Source organism: Centruroides vittatus, unplaced genomic scaffold, assembly GCF_030686945.1.
Source record: "Centruroides vittatus isolate TY-2023 unplaced genomic scaffold, ASM3068694v2 contig_955, whole genome shotgun sequence".
NCBI classification, from domain to species: domain Eukaryota; kingdom Metazoa; phylum Arthropoda; class Arachnida; order Scorpiones; family Buthidae; genus Centruroides; species Centruroides vittatus.
Genome location: NW_027122634.1, coordinates 822,008 through 837,206, shown reverse-complemented (window position 1 = coordinate 837,206; position 15,199 = coordinate 822,008). Strand labels below are relative to the sequence as shown.

The 15,199-nt window shown below is 31.6% G+C and overlaps 1 protein-coding gene across 5 annotated transcripts in view; it reads right to left on the bottom strand.

The window, feature by feature from the left end:
* Positions 1 to 8,870: 8,870 nt before the first annotated feature.
* Positions 8,871 to 15,199, bottom strand: part of Imp (IGF-II mRNA-binding protein) — a 102,052-nt gene continuing 95,723 nt past the window's right edge. For all 5 annotated transcript variants that reach the window (XM_067282409.1, XM_067282412.1, XM_067282410.1 and 2 more), the window contains one exon: positions 8,871 to 11,669. In XM_067282409.1, the coding sequence (XP_067138510.1) occupies positions 11,550 to 11,669 (120 nt within the window). In that variant the 3' untranslated portion in view covers positions 8,871 to 11,549. The remainder of the gene's footprint in view (positions 11,670 to 15,199) is intronic.

Below are 15,199 nucleotides of genomic sequence, written 5' to 3'. Positions count from 1 at the left end.
TCAAACCCGCAGTCTAAAGCCGAGGGAAGCTAACTTACCGCATCTGTTCAAATATAACACACTATTTATGATTTTTATGCTAAAATACGAGGGGACCGAAAAAATCGTATGAGAAACAAATTTTAATGAATAAAAAATGAAAAAACCTGCTGTCATAGAAAACATCCAATAGAGTTTTAAAAAATTTTACAGGAGTCAATTATGTTCCAATTTGATTGAAATTTTCATATACCGCACAAAAAAAGACCGACCAAAAACAGGTTTGACTGTATACCTAATTCGTACATAGAACTATTAATACTTTTTATTAATTCATCAGGCATTCACTTACACGTATGTTTCTGGAAAATAAATAAAATCGAATGTGAAGGAGTGCACGTAAAAGTTGCAACCCCATTCTGTTCCGTAACACCATTGTCAAACTTCTTGGCTTACAGGAAAGCGGCGCTGAACGTTGGACGTACACGTTTTCGCGTTTAAAACTTCGGCCTCAACCTCGTTGATGGTTCATACTTCGAACGTTTATATATCATTACATGTAAATATGCATGTAATTTCAGAGATGAGGAAACTTTCTGTTTTGTTTACTATATTTTAGTGTATATTGTTTTATATTTTAATTATCTCAGTTTTATTTTAGTACTTGTCTGTTAATGAAACCACACCAGTCAATTTCAATAGCTTCTTGTAAAGAAATCACTATTTTATTATATATATAAGACATTTACAAGAAGCTGACGTTGGCAAACAGTTACAATTGTTTTTGATAAAATTTATAAAAATTAGGCCCTAGTAACCATGTTTGGTACCATTCCGTATAGCATAGCACTTTCCATTAGTCATTTCTGTTTACAGATGCAATTTTTTTTTCTTATTTCTTTCTTTCTAGGATATCATTTAACTGGAATTTATATTAAATTTTCTTTAAAAAACAAGCTATTATAAACTAAAAATTCTCCTGTCAAGCATGACTGAATACTTACTGGAGCTATCTTTTCTTAAAGTTTAAATTTAATTAAATCAATTTAAAATTACGCCATTTGCCAAAATATTTAAAAATGCAACTTAAAGTGAGGGAAAATTTCCCGCTTACCTTTAAGATTTTTATCTTGAAGCCATTCTTTCCGAAAGGACCGAGAATACTTTGTCCATTTACCCATTTTAATACCAATAATAAATAAATTATAAAACTTATATAAATTATACTATGTATAAAAACAAAACGAGTAGACAGGACACAAGTATTACCGTTCTAGACGCAAAACAAAGGATGAAATAATTTGTGTAACCAGCCCAAAATGTAGCCAAGTCAAATTTTTGTAGCTCAAAAAGTAGCCAGTGCGCCAAATGCTTTTTTTAACGCCAAACTGAAAAATAAGTAGCCTAATTTGGCGCGAAGTAACCAAATCTGGCAACGCTGCTCTATATGTTGCAGTAAAACCAGCTTTTAGTTAGGATGCGTTTTAACTAGTTTATTCGCTTGTGCCAACGATAGATCTGACACCTAGTGGTATTAGCGCGAACTATATAATGGCGGCTGCTATGGGTATAAAGTAGTTTGTTAGAATAGAAAGTGTTCACCCTTGCTAATATTGTGTTGTCCCCTTTGTCAAAACTGTATGTATGTTATCGCAGACGTACCGCCAGGTTTCTTCTAGTCATACCCACAATCTTTTTCGATTCCTAACTGCGGATTTTCAAATGGAATTTTATATACCCCAACTTTACCTTCCTTTTTTACGCTGTCTTTATCGTTCCGTAGCAAGCTACAGATATTAGGTGCTCTTTTATAGATCATTCTCGATTTTTATAAGAAAAAGAGCACTTGATACAACGTTGACAAACGACACAACAGCACAATATTTTCAATTATAGCACAGATTGAAGGAGCGATTGTAAAATGGGAAGAAGCTAAAGTCATTTAAACGGTGCACTCTCCATCCATTGCGCTGGAGAAGGAAAAGATGGAAATTTATAAAATTAAAATGAAAAACCGTTGCCTAAATGCCATGGATGCTAATGCGCTTACAACAGCGTGGAAATATACAATAGAAAAAAAGAATGGCACTTAAAAACCCTTAAATTTTTTCTTTTTACTTAGCTTTGTTTTCTATGTTTTATTTGTTTTATTTATTTATTTAATATACACACTTCTTTCAATTTATTTTAAAGTTAAATTATTTATTGAATTTTAAATATGTAAAATATTCGAAAACGGTACGTTCCATTTTGGAACATTTATAATATTAAACCTGACGATGGCCTATATTAGATGGGGTGAAAACATTTGTATAAAAGAATTTTAAGCTCAGCAAAATTAGCTGTGGGAAACTGAAGTGAATTATTTGGTGAGAAAGAGCTGGATAGATATGAAGTTATCAGTTTTGGTATTTCCTCTCCTGTAAGACATCTTTTTCGATCAGCCACATATTCTAAAATGTCACAAAGTGTAATCATAGTGACTTAAACAACTACGAAATCAACTAGGATTAATGTCGGATACAAATGCGAATAAAACGTTTTGACTACAGAGAGAAAAGTTATTAAAAAGACAACACACAGGTAACTCTCGTACATTGTCAAGCACGCTATACCCTTTGTGGCAGCCATTTTGGTCGACTCATACGCCACCTATATTTAGTGGCACAAGCAAATACTGGATGTCTTTGTTAAAACCCGTTTTGTCTAGTTAAAACTAGAATTTACTGCTAGTCGAAAATGAATTGAGTTAAAACTAGTTTTAACTAGACAAAACGGGTTTTAACAAAGACATCCAGTATAAACTAGTTTCAACTAGTTAAAACGCGTTCTAACTAAAAACGGGTTTTGACTAACATATATACATATTTATATTAATTGTAATCTATATATATACAGTAGAGAGTCGAAAATCGGCATCAATTGGGGACTGGGGTTGTTCAGATTAGGGATTTGTTCTGATTACGGTCTATGTACGAAAAAATATATTAACCTGTCCGGTGTTCAAATTTTTCTTCGTTGCGTGTCGCTTCCTGTTGAATTTTTCTCCGTTGCGTGTCGCTTCGCGTTGAATTTTCATCGATTTTAAGCCTAACGAAAATTTTTATAATAATCATCGAGGCTATCGTATCGTTAAAAATTATTTCTTTATTTTGTACAAACAAAATAAATATATTGAAGAATATAAAAACATGAAAATTATACTTTAGAAGTAAATTTAGTATCAAAAACGTTCGATTCAGCACGACACAGTCCGACTGAAAATCGTGCCGATTCCGATTACCAGGGTGCCGATTTTCGACTCTCTACTGCATATATATAATCGAGACGAGTTGATAATAATAAGTGTAGAGCCCAAACGGTAAGGAGTTGAAAGTCGAAATTTGGTACACAGTTAGGGTACGTCACGAGACGCACACTAAGAAGGGATTTTTCGAAATTCCTCCCCACGGGGGACAGGGACAGGATTAAGGCTTAACACTTCCATCAACAATGGAAGTGTTACGTAACAATGGAATTGTTAAGAGAAAGCGACGTGCAAAACGCAGATGCAGTTTTTTTCGTTTTTGCGGAAATAGAACATATTTTTAGACCCATCTAACAATTCTCTAATTAGTCTGAAACAGGGGGACCCAATTCTTGCATTCTTGCCATATATCTAATAAAAGACAGATGTCATCGTCTCTCCAAACATTTTTTTTATTTCTTTGCCGATAGCCCGACGTGTTCTGTAGCCATCTTGTATTTTCTCACGCGCGTGGGATCTGTCTTATGACTGGATCTAGTTTCAAAAACTCTCGCGAGTCAATCGCGATTGAACCCCGTTTCAGTCGAGATTGAAACGGTCGAGGGTGTTCGCAGCAAGGCATAGTCGCCGGCCTTGGTCACAATCTAGATTGAAATGCTCGGTGCGAACGGGGTATTAGGATGCTGTGTGTTTGGGCCGAGTCGGGCCAATGTAGTGTTAGACTCGGGTCGACGGACTAATTTAACTTCGGACTCGGGTAGGGCCGGGTAAAACGATAAAGGCTTACACATATATCTATATTACACCTAAAAATTGAAATTTATCTTACTCGACGAAAAAATAAATGAATTTTTTAAAAATAAAACCGAACAAAACGGTATATTACGTATACATATTTAGAAAAACGGACCAAATTGTATACGGCCCGTGTGGAATTTTCCACGTGGCCAGTCCGCCCATGTACGGAACCATAATTGTATCCAGGAGTGCACCTTTTCGTCCGAAGCAAATCGACGGCCACGAATGTTTCTTCAGGGCTCCAAAAATATGGAAATCGCATGAGAGAAATCGGGTCTGTATGGAGAATGCGTAAGGGCTTCTCAGCGAAACTTCTGCAGAGCAGTCAAAACAACCTTGGCAACATGTGGGCGGGCATTATCCTGCATCAGAATGCTGCTGCCTGTCAACATTCCTGGGCGTTTGGATTTGATGGCACGCTTCAATTTTTGCAAAGTTTCCACGTACTGCTGTGCGTTAATTGTGGCGCCGTGTTCCAGAAAGTCAACGAGTAGAGAGTCGGATGCAGACACGACTTGCCGACCTCACTTCGAGCAGGTCTAACAGACAAATGGCACAACGGTGAACGTTCATGCTGTTCCTTCCTGATTCCCAATAGAGGGCACTTCTATACACACACCTAGCTGCATTACTAGGGTTTCTCAAACGGGATCCCGGTTTTTTTTTAACCCGGGAAATCCCGCAAATTCCTTAAAAATTTACTTTTTTTCTTATTTTGTGTTAAGGTTGAGGAAACTTTGCAAATAGAAAGCATAATTAACTCAAACTGTCAGAATACAGTTGTATTTATTAATTTTAAACCTAATTATTTTTTTTAAATTTTTTTCTCGTCATGGCACGTCACAAATGGTCAATAATCAATACGCAGCTTATTTGTGGCAGGACTCTCAAAATTCTTTACCTATAAAATCTGTAATAATTGTGCTTATGTTGTTTGTTTTTAACCATTCCCAGTAACTTCAATAACTGCGTAACGCCAAGCTGTGCAAATTGGGCCAGGATACAAACGAGTACGAAGTCTGCAAGTATGAAGTTTTTCTTCATAAACCTGATTATTAAAGACAAACGAACTGCCGAATTATTGGGCTATGATGTTTCTATTAAAGCAGTCGAGGTAGACAAATCAAGAATACTAGAGGATAAAATAAGTACTACAATCTCGAAAACGAACTAGAAATCTTTCAGGATACAGGTGGGAAAAAAAACACAATAAGAATTGGATTGAGTGATCGGAGTATTGTATTGACCATCTTTGCTTTTTAAAATCTTATAAAAATATTGCAAATTTTTATAAATCATATTTTAATTAAAAAACGAAAATTACCTTCTAAGTTTATTTTTTTATTTTTAACTCAATTCAAAGCATTTTGTTGTTGTATGCAGTTTCCAACAAACTTTAATAAATTTTTTCTATTTGAAAATTTCTACGTAATTCAAAGGAAATTTTTAATATAACATGTTACATCTTACATAGCGTTATTAATATGATTTTGAAGGTTGCAGAACGTATTAAATTACTATAAGACGAAAAATAATTATATCATTTGATTTCATAATAATTTGTATATCTTAAAAATAATTTTGTCCCGGGATCCCGGGAAATGAGAAATCCTATACATTACCAACTTCCGCGCCACACTTATATAGTTTGTCTCGTTTTCATTTGACTGTCCCTTATGTGAGCGAGTTTTTTTTATGTTAAGGAAAATTTGACAATTTTTTTTCCAGTTCGGTTCCGAGATCCTCTTCGTCCCGAGCCCTATGCTTATACACCTGTCTTGTTACGACACTGCCACAAACGAAATTACTTTAATTTAAATTACGAAAGTTAATCGAATATAAATTTCTGTAACAGATGAGTTACGACAAATCAATTCTTTAATGTAAGAATTTTATACAAATTATTGGAGCTATTGTTTCGAAATTTCAGTTAAATGCATTTTCTTTCATATAAAATCAAAAATTAGTTTTGCAGTTACTGAAAAACCCCATTAAAAAAAACTGTCGCCATTTTAATACTTGACCTTGGGTATTAAACAGTGACGATATTCCCGTACTTTGAATTTATAGGAACAAATAATTCAAACAACCTTTTACCTGCCAACTTTTTCCAAAACAAACTTGGATGTCCCTTTTTAAAATAAGCAAAATTATTTTTTGAAACTTTTGTTTATCCTATAGATCTGAGCAGACATTCTCATATTTTGGCAACTTTTGTTGATTTTATGTAGCACGAAACGTGTAAAAATTGATTTTTAGTTTAAGATAATTAGAAGCATCAAATTTAAACTAGTGTTAATATGTTTGGAAAATGGTAGCATGCAATTTGATAAATTCAATAATTCAGACTTCACAAACAACGTCGGCAATTCAAAATACTAAAATTATATTTTCGATCTTTAAAAGTATATTTTTTTATTTCTCTGCGAGTTGTTTTATTAAAAACAAAAGTCGATTGGTTTGTATACTCAAAATATGGGCGATATTGATTTGCACGACTGATGTCAATCCAACCTGACCGTGGAAAAGTGGTGAAATTTATTTTCTATAATGTTTTGAATATAGTTAAAGCTAGTTGGCTCTTGCACTCATGTTACAGGCTTAAAGCAAATACTAAATCAGTGATTCTCAAACTTTTTCGATCCACCGCCCCCTTTGTTCCATAAAGTTATACCCAAACGCCCCCCGTGTGAGAAAGGATTGGAAATATTCTTAGGAAAACTTTTCTATGAATCTCACACTGTGTCCTTACCGTACATTGTTCTCGACATTTGGAAACCATTAAATGCAATGTTTCCTCTTATCCGTTTGACAGAGGAAAGGGAACTTTTACCTTTGATCACCGTTCAGTACCCTGCCTCCAGCGCCCCCTAGATTTACTCACCGCCCACTTTGAGAAACGCTGTACTAAATGAATGACTTTTTCGCCATGTAATATTGATAGAAACCAACAATGGAGTATGGCTCAATGCATTACGTAATAGAAGCAGCGAATCCAAAGGCCAGTAAGTTGTTTATTCTCAAGTTGGCCACTTTATATTAGCCAAAGCCTCGATGTATCTGGCGTCAAAGGAAAAAAGGGATGTTCACATTATGGGAGATGTAAATTTGAAAATTAAACGAAATTTTGCATTAAACTCAGTAATGAAATAAAAATCAGCACTAAGTTCTAAGTGGTTCATATAATGGCAGGTAAAAAGTTTAATTTGGAACTATACACTATTATCTAAAATATTTAAAAAAAATCCCTTTTCGTATATCGATTTATAGCCATTATACATATATCAAAATACTCATGAATAGCGTTAGGAATGTTCAATATTGAACTAAGTTATATATATATTATTTACAATGGGTAGATTAAATTTTATAAAATGAAATCGCATAATTCGTTCTTAACGTAAACTTTCTGCATGCACTAACATTCAAATTTTATTGCAGTTTTAAGTCATTTTCGCCACATCCATTCAAATTATTTTAAAAGGTTCATAAAAAATCAAAATCAATAATTTATTAATTTAACCCACTCGACTTTCTGCATTTCCTTCAGACAGCGTATACTTAAGGAAGCACACTTTTCAATATAGACTATTAATAGAACCGCTTTTGTCTAAGTTATAAAACATTTCAAATTACTTTTTTAGTATTTACTTTTCAGAAATAATACATTTGATGTTATTAGAATACAATTCAATATAACTTTTAGACCAAATTCCTCTAAATCAGGAATTCCCAATCCAAAATTTAGTGAACATGGACTAACAAGGAGTCAAATTTTAACTTTCCGCTCATTATAGTCTTAAATATACGCCATTTTCTACCGAAATATTTTGTATAATAAAATCCTGAGCATAGAAATATGGACACTATTGTAAGAGGATATCGTTTTCGCTTAGGTAAAACCATGGAAGAACTTCTAGATATTTTTACTGGATAGTACTGTATTTTGATACCATCCAGTAACAATATCTTGGAAACGAAATATGTTAAGCTGGTATATGATAAAAATTTAAGCTGATTATAAAGCTGCCAAAAAATTTCTTTCAAAATATTAACAATAAAGTTTATAAATATTTTAAAATGAGTGACCTGATTTACTTTTTAAACAAGTCACCTAAAAATTTAGATTAAAAATTTTAAAAATAATAAAAAGCTAAAAGTTATCTAGTTAAATTTTTAGTGAATATATATACATATTTATCTTTTCATTAAAGTATCTTAGCCTTAAAAATTTGAATTATATAAAAATAATTCAATTCAGTTTACATTCTCCATTAGTTGTGTAAAGAATGTATCCATAAATATGAATTATGATTATTTTAAATGATTTAAATAAAAACTAGTTAAATTATGTAACCAGTTCTCTGCAGAAACACTCCAAACAAAACTAGACGTTTAAGTAACCGAATTTGAAGAGCTACATGTAACATGTTAGATTAAGATATTCCATTTGAAAAAAATTAATTAATGTAAAAATACTTTGCAATGTACTGTATAAAACATTTTGATAATGATTGAATTCTGAATCTGTATCAATAAATCTAGGTTTTTACAGGAGAATAAATATCTACAAATGGTTTTAACCTAACAATGTTATTAGCTCTTCAAATTATTTCAAAACTTTATAAAATATTGTTTTATATTACCACAATAATGAATTAAAAAGTAACAATTATAAGAATATTTTTTATAATTAACTTATATTTAGAAAAAACTCTTCATCAATGTACACAAAATGCACTATAAAATATTTTGTTATTAAAATATGAATTTAATGTTAGGGTTCAAATTATGAAATGATTGTATAATGTTGATTTTACATAAATAAAAAGAAGAGACATAAAACTTAACTAGAATAATTTAATATATCATAGTAGAAAAGACAGAACAGATATTTGAGGAGTTCACTGTACCACTTGGTCAATGCAAACCAAACCCATTATGGCCTATTGCACTAACAATAGACAGTGTTGCCCTCTATGGGAACAAAACAGTTTTTTTTTAATGACAATTGATCAATTATAAATGATCATTAACATTATCCAAGATGGGCTGCATTTAAGGTTCCAAATCTAATGGGTAAGAAAAAAATAACAGAATGGATCATTTTAAGAAATAAGGCAGTGATCACTAGTGGGACAAATGAGAATAAAACACTGCACTATTTCAAAACTTTTGCATTCTGTCCAACTATGTAATCTTTACTATTTGCAATCAAATACACACTCGTATTGAGAAAATATGGCACATGGCAGAGCCAAAACATACCTATATATTGTGCATACCTGTGGGAACAGGTAATTTAGTCAACCCTTAGATAAACTGGAAACAAATATTACCTGGCTACGAGGTAGATAATCTTTGAAAACTCTTCAAACCTATAACCAAATATATCTGAATTGATGCAGCAGATTGTAAGGTTCAAATTCCCCCCATCTTTTTTGTACTGAAATTCATAAATTATTGACACCTATTGCTTTAATACTGGTACCTTTATCAAATGCTATCTTATACCTGGATCTGTTTTTATCCCATAACACTAGGGCACCCTCACAAAATAGAAACACCTACTATTTAAGGAGTACACAGAAGTGCTTACCATTGTTATATAGTCTGAACTGAAAAATACATCAAAGGCTAACTTGTCTCTACTATTGTACTTACATATTCTGACAAAAACAAAAATTAATTAGCAAGGAAATCAAAATGCATTGTTACAAAATACTTATTGCTGTCTTACTCCCTTCGAGATAAAGTGATGCTTCATTAGAATGTGATACCTCATTTCTTGAAATCAAAAGCAAAAAAATCTCAAACAAAAAAAAAACCACTAACTTTACAGACATGATAATGTAACAACAGCTGTACTTCTTTATTTTTAATTTTGACCATTATTAGCGGTCAAAGCTGTTGTAACAAACACTCTTGAAAAGTCAAAAGATAAATTCCTGTGCAGTTGAAATACAATTATTCTATGATAATATAAAGCATCTTAATCTTATGCAACATTAGTGACTTGTTTATGACATCAGCAGCAATTCCACTTTTTTCAATACTGGTTGATTACGACACATTTTCCTCTATAACTGCTTTCTCTTCATAACTGAGGTAATTGAAAATTTCAACATTAATTCATATGAAAAATACCAGTACTTGAACTCAGCATCAAAGCAGTTTATAAATATTTAAGGAATGGATAGAGGTCATTCCAAAAATTTTATAGAGGAACTTTCAGCACAAATTACTGCAATCAGTGATAAATAAAATTTTCAACTTTAATAAGTGAGGTAGTACTTCTGGGCTATATGCCAATTAAGCTGAGTTTTGCACCAGCTCTTGTTCTACCATAAATGAGAACAAATTTGCAGAGGTTGTACGGGTTTTCAAGAGTAAATTGATTAATACAAATGATAACCTATATATTTTGAATTACTACTAAAAAAAAATTTCTAAATTTTATTATTTTGCATTACCTCCATTGCAACCTCTGAATTTTTTTTACCTGATGGTGCAAATTTAGACCTGAAATAAATCTGTTTGCACACAATGCCCTTAAATTTGTACCATTATGAAGTATTTTCAGGAAAAAAACAATTGCTTTGAAACAAGGTATCAACAAATCAGAAAATTGTTCAGCAGAATAATATGCTGTTCTTCTAATAATTATGAAAAGGCAAATTTAATTTTTAAAAATCGAATCAAAATTCCCAAAAGGCAAAAAATGTGCAAAATTTCCCCCTGTATCTATAATTATATGGTTTAAAGACAGTTTCCTTACAGTAACCACCATTCCTTAATGGATGGATTAAATAATTGTGCTTTGTTTGGTTTTCCACTATTTCTTTCATAACATTCTTTCAAGTCATTAAACTATGTATGGACTATATTCTCATGTCTTGTTGTGAGGGTGCCAACACATACAAGTTAAAAAACTAAGTCCCGATAGAAATATTTCATTAGATGTAGTCAGTCAGTCACAGATTTATAGATTTCTTTTAAACAATTTAAAAAAATTTTTGTACAACTATATAGTTCTTATTGGAGAAACATAGAAGAGTTTGGTTTGCGACCAAAAATTTTTCTGGCCACACATTTGCTAGCAAAAAACTGCTCGTAAAAATGATAACAAAAAGTTTCTCCAACAAGTATCAAAAATAAACTTTTCACAATATTACAAAGACCATGATACAGTTTCAACAAGTGTGGTCCTACAAGTTTGTACTAACTAAACAGCTGCTTAGAGTCACTACCGTGCTCCAGACACTTCTCATTCAAAATTCCTGAGAATTATAATTCAAATTCGCAAGAATAAATGTTCATCACAAATATCCACAAATACCTGCAGCTCCTGCAACTGACTGTCAGCTCTTGACAATGAGAAAATGTCACAAGAAACCATCATAACTGATATGTTACTCTGGAAACCAAACAAAGCAATCTCAAATTTTAATTTTCCCACTACCAGTCACTTTCAATTTCTCCACAAAACATCTTTGGTATCCTGTTCAGCAAGACATTTTGAAATTTAGTTGTTTTGAACAGAGCGTTGAGGCTGTGACTGATTCTGCTGTATATTTCCACCTGGGCGTCGGTGTGTAACAGGTTGATTTCTTCCTATCAATGCTCTTATTTGTCTTTGAGCAGCCTAGAAAAAAAAATTTGAAAACATAAGACTCAAAACCATATCATAATTAAAATAATAGACAATTTTATAGTAGTAATAATCCTAAAGTATTCTTTGCAAAAGCTATCATAATACAAATCATATTCATAGCTGTCAAAATCTAGTTCTTGTGCTTATGAACTTATAATTAAATGATCTAGTTAATTTAAAACCAAAATAATGATTCTAATAATTCTGAAGTGGAATTCTTATTAAAATTATGTAATTGCATCAGGGAGAAAATGTTTTAATTATTATTCTTAAGTTTTTGTCAAAAAAATAGGACATGTTCAGATAAGTAAAAACAGAAAATATCCTATCACTACACATGTGAAGCAGTTTTATAATACTGAATTTTGGAACAATTAAATGCAAAATATTGTTTGTTTATTGCTGTGAAATTTATGAAGGCCTTGTAATGCTTTTGGGTATTGAATACTTTGAGGTGTTACTTTTCATGTTTATTATTACTCCGTAATTTTTTTTAAGTTTTACTATAAAAAAATTTTAATAAATTAATATATTTTTGTTTAAAATTTTTAAACTTGTAACATATAAAGCATAGCTTTCTCACAGTTATTTAATATATACATGATTTAAACTTTGAGAGCTCTCAAATTCTGACAAAAATTAATTTTCAAAACATTTAATAACTAACAACCAATTCTGTACAGAGCATATTTTATAAAACATGCTATCAGCCATTAACCAAAACTTCACTTTCACTTTACTTGTTATAGAAATAGAAGACAATATAACAAGAACAAAAACTGAAACTGTAAACTTATCATGTTTAACAATTCTTCAAAAATTTCTCAAAATTATATTTTTAAAATCAATTTTTCCACAAAATCATTTGTACTCCCTCCGTTAAACAGTGCAATTTTAGTAAAATTAGTGTTTTAGTAAAAGAGAATCAGAATGGGAAAGTCATGTTTGATTTGTATATATTTTATTTAAACTCCTTGCAATAAATAATTTCTTAATGAATAAAACTATGAAAAGTGCAAAAAAATATGATTGACAACGAATGTTTTACACCTGAGTGTCCTGTCATGTTTACTAGGAGAGGGTCAGATATTCATGTCTTTTATTCAAACAAAACTTGGTAAGCATGTAGCCCTAAACACAAAAAGCTCTTTGTCCAAATAATAGAACCCACAACAGGCCTCTGAAAATTGAGTGTTTAGGTCTTTGGAAGTTTCACATTTCAGAACAGCAATAGCCAAGTGGATAAAACATCAGAGCTACACAACATAAGTTTGAGTCTTCGCAATTTTAGTTTTTATTTATTTTTTTATGCATAATTATTTTACCATATTATTAGATTACTACTACTATCATCATTCCATTTAAAACTTATAAAACAAGATATTTAAAAATTGTGTGATGTCATTTCCTGTTTAGTGTAAAAAGAAGCATGTCTAGATTAAACTATTGTTAATTTTTATTTTTTCACGTTTATTTTCAGATATTTTCACTAGTGATTACATATGTCAGCACAAGCAAATAAGCTTCATATATTACTATGTAAGGATGAAAAAGACAAGTCTAATATGAAAATAGGGCAGTCTAGTTGCAGTGATTTTTTAATTGTTAATGTTTCCTCATGCGCTCATGTTTGTTACACTTCAAATATAACAATACAACCCTATCTGAAAATAAATATGAAAAAATAAAAATTTTATTTAATGATATAAAAGTTTAATCTAGAGAGACTTCTTTTTTTTCACTAAACAGGAAATGACTTCAATTTTTAAATCTTTTTTTTTTTTTATAAGTTTTAAATGGAATGATAATAGTAATAATCATCTAATGATATGATTATCAAGTAATTTTATGCATAAAAAATTAAAAACTAAAATTGCAAAGACTCAAACCTATGTCATGTAGCTCTGGTGTCTGATCCACTTCACTACTGCTGTTCTGAAATGTGAAACTTCCAAAGACTTATAGCTAAACACTCAATTTTCAGAGGCCTGTTGTGGGTCCTATTATTTGGACAAAGTTGTTTGAGTTTAGGGCTACATGCTAACCAAGTTTTGTTCAAGAGACCCAAACATCTGACCCTCTCCTTGTTAGTGAAAAATCAACTTCACCACTTTTATCAAAGTGCTATATGGCACTCCAGTCTATCTTCACTCTTCATTCAGATAATCAACTTTATAGTTAGAAAGTAACTCAAAGTTTAGCCCCTTATTTTTACTTCAGCCATCATCAGAAATGGCTGAAATTTGGTGTATGAATAGTCACTTGTTTTATTTACAAGCACTATTTTTCTACATAGCAAAAAGTTGTAGAAACTGATGGAGACTATGTGAAAACAAGGGCCTGTTTCCTTATTGGAAAAAGGTTATGGGGGAAGTCTGTTAGAATCACATCCTCATTTCCTCATGAACTTTGTCATCATCCCTAAACTATTTCCATGAATGGCATTCTTTATTGAACCAGAAAAGTGAACTTGCTGGAACCAAATCCAAACTGTACAGTGGATAGTACAACGTGGTCAAGCCTAATTTTAGTATGGCTTCTCTTGTTTGCAAACTAATTTGTGGCCTTGTATCATCACTCAAGTCATCTTGCATTTTCACTGGTTAAACTCCATGTGTTTCTGGAATTGCTACTAGATAGCCATTGTACACTTCTACTTATTGTTCCTTTTCCATAATTTTGAAAAATTCCCCATTTCATATCCCAGAAGATAGTCACCATTATTGATTACACCCAGTGTTGCTGCCACTTTCCCAAAATTGCTGACCAGAACATTTTAAAATTAAGGTATTATACTTAAAAATTTGGATTTTTTTTATTGTGAATAGAAAATAAATAAATATTTTTTTTATTAGAAGATAAACATGTACTGTACATGATATTATTAAAGTAATACAATAATCACATGCAAGGGTGTAATCAGGGTTTTCTCCAGGGGGGCAAAAAATAAGGTAACGTATATTAAAAAATGGTTTTATTTGAACATTTGAAAATGCTAAAAGTAATTAGTTGCAATGCTATTCAAACCTATCTAAATCTTTAGTAAAGTAAAAATTACATTACAGATACTAGACATATGTTCATTGCTCGCCATGTCCAATCACCAGGAATAACTATTCTTCACTGCAGAGATGATCTTTCTTTGTAGGTTCTTTCTTTGTTTTACATACATATTTGTACTCTGCACAAATATGTAAAACAGTCTAAAATGTCCACAGGTGATAATCCCAACACAATTAAAATACAAAGAAAGGTCATCTCTGCAGTGAAGAATAGTTGTTCCCGGAGAGTGGACATGGCAAGCAAAGAAGATATGTCTAGTATCTGTAATGTAATTTTTACTTTATTAAATTGTAATTTCTGTCAGCCCCTTTTTACAAAACTATCTAAATCTTATTTCAGCACTATCCTACAGGAGTTCTAGCTAAATCTTGTCAAAAGTTCTTTCTCAAATTTATTTTTAGCTTCCAGAACCCTCTTTTTATGCACTCTCATCATACAAAGACCAAAAGCCAATTTTC